Raw genomic sequence first — 6,487 nt, 5'->3', positions numbered from 1 at the left:
ATTCATGAGGTAGGTGATTATGACAGTATATACAGTGTGCTCATATCTGACCATGATGTTATTTACGTGTGTAAAAAAAACCTGTTTGTATTCAAACAATAAAAACATGTACTTTACAGATACAAAAATTATAAAACTTAAAACATACAAATCTGACATTTTGGAGATTTCACATGACAGCAACCACATGTAATGCTTAAAAGAATACATTTCATTTGTACACTTGTACGCACAACCTGACTTTGACCAGTCTTTACAATATCAGTAAACACAACCTACCGTCCCCTAATGGCTGCTTAATGACACACATTTGTATTGTACATATTTGTGAAAGTTTTTCAAATGTCACGACTTCATTGATGTCCAATCTCCAGGAAAATGAACAAAATACCAAACAATGCCAGAGCTCCTTTGATGACTGCCGGAATCAGTCTTTCAATTTTTTGCCGTATTGATTTTCTTTTCCGATGACCTATATAAATGTCTGTTGGCGGCAGTTGCATCTCATGTGTCTGACTCTGCGGCTGTTTTTGTGACCCACACAGCTCCGCTGCTTTCACTGTTTCTTTATCACTCTAATCCTTCATTTCAACAGCCATTTTGTGATGTATTCAGCGTCCACAATGGCCACAGATAACTGAAAGGAGAGGAATAATCGCTATCATTCCTCCCCTCTCAATTTACTGCCAGCGATAATTGATTCCACCTCCCAAAATGGAAATGAGGCTGGGATTTGGCTTTGAATGCCGAAGCCAAGCTCAGGAGAGTCAAGAACAGAGAAAACATATTCTATATGTATATGAGGGTGTGTGTGTGTGTGTGTGTGTGCGTGGGCGAGAGGACAGAAGGACTCATTGAATCCTTTAAGTGTCAACTCGTGACAATAATGACGTGTCTTGTATTTGATATTGTGGTTTCATACGTTTGACAAAACATTGACGAGGATGCCCATCCTCCACCTTGACCCCGATCAGAGCTTTCTCTTCCCAGGTGGCTCACATGACAAGATCAGGTTTCCAACTGTCCTTCAATCATTTCCTTTCAGTTAAACCTCAACATGAATCTAATTTTAATTAAATGTAAATGTACAAGACATTCACAAGGCTTAAGCATGATAAATGTGAGTCACATCGTCAGTCTGACTACCATAACATGTTTGTTTATGAAAATATGTCACGAGATTATGAGCACCAAAAGCCATCATATAAAAGGTCTATTGTGTGAGATCGTGACATTGAACCACCATACACTGTGGAGGACAACAGGTCCTCTTTCCAGGTGAATAGAAACCATACATACTTACTTTATTATGTTTCATATTAGCAGACAAAGGGGGCTGCATTTCCCACGCAAAGTCACAAAGCTATATATGGACATTGTTGAAGCATGTAACTTTGAAGGGGACTGTGTTGGGTTTCATCATTTGCCTCAAGGAGAGGACGAAAAAAAGTGAATTGTTTACGCAAACTGAGGCAGCCCCACCAAATGTACCATTGACCCTGTTTCCATCCAATCCTAAACCAGCGTTGTGACCAAACGACGGTGATGCTCATATAAACCAGCCCACTGTTCTCTTATCCTAAACCAGCAAAGAGACTGAGGAGGTAAGATCCAAGAGGCAAACAAAGTATCCTTCATTGACAGGATTAAGCATCTTAATGTGGACCCATATTGTTAAGATGGCCTCACTGGACTTCTGCATTGTGCTGGATTTATTCGGAGTTTCTGTGTTTGACAACTGTGCGTTTGCTTCAGCTTTTTTCACAGAGGGCAGAGCAGTGAGATGGCTTTATTCAGCTTCCTCATCCTGACCACCCTGTGTATCGCGGGCCGCGAGGCACTCAACATATCTGAGTGCGGAGCGTATGCCAGACGACCAGGTAAGATTAGCGTGACCTTCAATCTTAATTACTTGTTTTGGACTGAAGGGGTCAAATTGATTTTAGTTCAGATAGGGAGGCCATATTGACTTTATTTCACGCCTTGTATTTAACTAACACACTTGAATTGCGCTGGTAAATGTGTTCCCAGAGGAAATGTATACTTAATTTTTAATATGAAATAGATTTGATATGAAATTGGTCTACCTGTAACACAATCATTTTTCAGAACAAATCCTCTGTCTGACTTTTGGTGCTGAACAGTAGTTTGGATTGGCACGATTCTTTTCAAATCGGTACCTTTAGATAACGATGCCATCTTATCACCATCAGAATACACTGATGTTACTGTGGTGTGTGGCACATCTGCCATCGACCTGGCCATTCAAATCTGCCCGGTTGTCTACAGCGGATACAACTCAAGCTTACTGATCCTCAACAGCATCCGGGACAATGTGGACTGTCAGGGGACGCTGGACACCTCAGTGAACCCTCCTGTGGTGAGATTCAGCTTCCCCGTCAGAGAGGGAAATGCCTGTGGGAGTAACGTCTTGGTGAGTATTGCATCAATAAAGTGTCCTGATTTCCTGTTATGGTGGTGGTTGTGAGACATGTTAACCTTTAGCTGAGGAGAGCGAGAGGAGATCTAGGAAGCTGAAAGGGTATCTGAGTTCTGTGTTTTGAGCCAGATAAGAAGATATGAAAAGAGGGTTGAAATAAGAGAATTTCAGACTGCTTTGTGACTTAAAACACAGACACATGCAATCCCACAACTCTCCTTATCTGAAGAGAATGAAAGAGTTGTTCCACTTCCTTTAACCGTGATTTCATCACTGCCGCCTGCTGTGCCTGAGACGTTGGCCAACATTTATTTTTAAGCATTTCTGAAATAATCATGCTTCCGTTAAATAATTCCTCAGACCACAAGCGCGCCAGGAACGGGAATATTCTCCGACTTCTCCAACATCCAGACGGTCAACGTGAGCGGGGTGGTCCGATCCTTTGACCCCACCACCGGGATGATCACCTACAACGCAGAGCTCAAGTACTACTATTCATGTGCTTATCCACTGGAGAATGTCATCAACAACACCGAGGTGGAAATGTGAGTGTACAGTTATAGTATGTGGGTTCAAAAATACATGAAGGCTTCTAACATTTCACTTGTGTGCCAAGTGTGATCTCATTCTTTTCTTCCTCGTAGGTCATCCTCCTACATTGCGTTGAAGGACAACAATGGAAGCTTCATCAGTACCCTCAGCATGGCTTTGTACCAGGTGCCAACTTACACCTTTCCCACATACTACTCATGTCTTCATTAATGCCTGGCACCGACACAAAGTCGTCAATCTTATGTAAGAGAGTGTATCATGTTTTTATATTCCCTTCCTTTGCCAGGATATAAATTACACCACGCCCCTTGTCTTGCCACCTCTGGGCATTGAGCTGAGAACAAACATCTACGTGCAGGTGGTTGCATCAAACTTGACATCACAGTAAGAACCATTAACATTATATGACACCTGCAGCCTTTTCATTGTCTGGTTCAGACCTGGACCTCGAACTTAAATTTAAAAATATATTTCAGCTGTAGGAAATTTGGTAAACAGCTTTCACTCTCAAGTTTGCGAATATGAGTTAAAGTGAAGAAGTGATACTTTCATATTTCCAAAGTTTCACTTTTAGCAGGTCGATCAATACAAGTCCTAGATGTCGGTCATGGATGGCTGCATTCATAGAAACCCGGGTGGATGTCTAAATTTAAAGACATTTTCCAGCTCCTTGTCTCCAACCATGTGACCTTGTCTTGATAGATTGTAAATTTGAGGATTCCACCTGTGACCTGGAGTCTCTGAGTCGGTGATGGGGACCTCATTGTGTCTCCACAGGTTCTTTGTTCTTCTGGACCGGTGCTACGCCTCGGTGACTCCACAGCCGTCCGACGCCACCATCTTTAATCTCTTTGTCAGAAAGTCCGAAAAAAACTTTTAAACATATTCTCTTAAAGAAAAAGTGTAAGCTTCCCACTTTTTGTAATTAGTTAATTTCTTCCAGTCTTTCAAGGCTTTATAATAGGTTCTATCTCTCGGTCCAGCAGTTTAAATTCAAACTTTTACACGTATCTACAGGTTTTCCTCTCTTCCATGAAATAAGTCCACCACAGCTATCTCTATATCCAAAGGGGGCCCTTGTTTTGATTTCGCCTCCCCGTATTTCTATCACACTGCCCGTATGCATCTGCGTGCTGTGCAAATGGGGCCCTTGTGAGATATGCCTTTTATTGAAAGGTGCTCTATAGATCAGCTCACCACCATGCTGGAGAACGGGGATAGCCAAAAGGCCCGCTTCTACTTCCCGGCTTTCCGCTTCATCGAGCAGCAGAATGAGACCATCTCCACCTGCTATCTGCACTGCATAACTCGACTCTGCCAACGCAGCACCTGCAGCACCTTCAAGGTGGGAAGGCACTGCATGCATTTCAAGCAGACATCTCCAATTCCAGCTGGACATCTCAAGCTCATGTCTCTCCGTTTGGTTTGATCCACAGCAATGCAACAGGAAGAAGAGGAGTGTGGAGACCGCGGTTGTCCAGCAGAGCATCACCGAGCCGTCTGTGCTCACAGTGGCCATAACGACCAACACAGACAACTGTATGTCCCACAAGCATCTTTTGTGTGTGTACATATGAGCAGTTAAAGGAGTCAGACACTGTAGTATTAGCACCCACTAGATTTTTAGAAAGCAATGTTTCTGTAACAGAAATTATTGTCAAGTAAACAAGTCAAATGTAGAGACATTGTGATATGCACAATCTAAGGAATAGTTTGAAAATAGTTTGGGGAAATGCACTAATGAGCCTTCTTGCTGAGACATGAATGAGAAGATCGATACCAGTCTCACGAGTGGAGACTAAAGCTACAGCCTGCAGCCAGATAGCTTAGACTGGAAACAGGCTCTAACCAAATCCATCTACGTCTGAAGCAAAGAAACAAAGCGAAAAATGTATTCCTGCTGACGTTTCTACTTTTGTTTTCACCCCAAGGTTGGCAGGACGTTACTGCTCGCAGCACATCCTGCGTAGACACCACAATGCTGATTATTTTCTGTTCTTTATGGATGAAACAAACAAGATTTTAAATGTCAGGTAGTGTGCTATAGAGGCGCTGATGGATGGATATTTGTTCTACTTTGGACAGAGACAGTCTAGCTCTTTCACCTTCTTTCCAGATCGTATGCTAAGCTAAACTAAGCGGCTGCTGGCTGGAGCTTCCTATTGAGCCACATTGTTCCTCATAATGAGCCACATTGTCAGATACTAGCTGACAAAGTATGCCTCTAGAAAAAAAGCTAATGTAGAGAAATATAATATAGAATATTATAATATTATTATATTATAATATAATAATATTATAATAATATTATAATATTATAATATTATAACGCAGCATGTTCTTAATATATAATTATATATTAAGAACATGCTGCGTCTAGGCTACATCACAAACATTAACCGAAATGTAGGTAATACATAAATCACTTCCAAAAAGGTCAGCATAGAAACAAATAGTTTGACTCCAGTCCGGTCCCTGTAAAGGTTTTTGTTTTTTCGGCACATTTTAACATTCTGACGTTTCTTTCCTGCTTTAGCTCTCGTTCCCTCTGTAATTTAATTAACTTTTCCAATATTTTGTCAAATATAATAAGACACTGACTCTCCTTGTCATTATTGCAGCCATTCCATCCAAAGAAGAGGGTAAGTATGTTATTTATTAACTTGACTGCCATGAGAAGAGCCTTTCACAAAGTTTTACTAATTACATTCCTCCAGAAAAGAAAACCTTTTTGGCAGCAAGTCAATAATGTATTCTGTTGTACGCTGGAATAGTGCATCCCATAATGTCCCTCTCATTTGTGCACAGTGCTGTCTGGTGGCCAGACTGATGGCAAGGGCACGTCTGCTGGCCTGGGATTTGCTGTGGCCGTCCTCCTTGTGATAGGTGTGGGAGCCATTTAGATGGCGGCATCTTTTTTTCTCGAAAACTGAAACGTTTAAGCTCGCAGCGGCCCTTACTGTTGATGCACAGAGGTCAGCACAGGCTAAATGACATGATGGGTTTGACAGGCTGACATTCACATACTGGTGGAGGTGCATAATGTATGTATGTAGGACTCTGTACTGAATCAAACTATTGATTGGAGCACTTTATGTTTCCTTCCAATCCTTCTCAGACTGTTAGCCGTTATGGAGGTTGAAGTCTGAATAATGCACCTGTCACGATGGTAAAAAAGGAAAGAAAGAAAGACATTCACTTGTCATCTTAAAGGAATTAAAGGAACATTTTGGAAAATACACTTTTTCGCTTACCTCTAGGAAGTGCATACATGAGAGTGCCAGAGATCTTCTCATCTAACTCCCGACAAGACAGTGAATATGCATACTATCCAGAATGTCGAACTCTTCCTTTAACTTACGGGGTCAAAGAAAGAAAAACGTTAAATTATAATTATCAGTCTTTTGTCTCACATTAAATGTGGTTTATTGTCAGTGCGTAAATATTCTTTGATTCAAGTACTCAGACGTCTTGTTGATAAATGAATCTGTGTAT

At 41.4% G+C, this 6,487-nt stretch overlaps 1 protein-coding gene across 1 annotated transcript; it reads left to right on the top strand.

Annotated features, from left to right (window-relative positions):
• Nucleotides 1-1,783: 1,783 nt before the first annotated feature.
• Nucleotides 1,784-5,895, top strand: LOC306779656 (zona pellucida-like domain-containing protein 1; the record flags this gene model as incomplete). Its single annotated transcript, XM_079271633.1, has 10 exons — nucleotides 1,784-1,880; nucleotides 2,214-2,434; nucleotides 2,801-2,985; nucleotides 3,085-3,157; nucleotides 3,279-3,376; nucleotides 3,770-3,853; nucleotides 4,169-4,337; nucleotides 4,429-4,531; nucleotides 5,614-5,634; nucleotides 5,801-5,895. The coding sequence occupies 10 exons, from the start codon at nucleotides 1,784-1,786 to the stop codon at nucleotides 5,893-5,895; spliced, it is 1,146 nt and encodes a 381-aa protein (XP_079127759.1).
• Between the last annotated feature and the right edge of the window lie 592 nt (nucleotides 5,896-6,487).

This window comes from Melanostigma gelatinosum, assembly GCF_949748355.1.
Source record: "Melanostigma gelatinosum genome assembly, chromosome: 7".
Classification (NCBI taxonomy): Eukaryota; Metazoa; Chordata; class Actinopteri; order Perciformes; family Zoarcidae; genus Melanostigma; species Melanostigma gelatinosum.
Note: the sequence above shows the minus strand (reverse complement) of the source record. Positions and strands in the feature narration are given on the sequence as shown.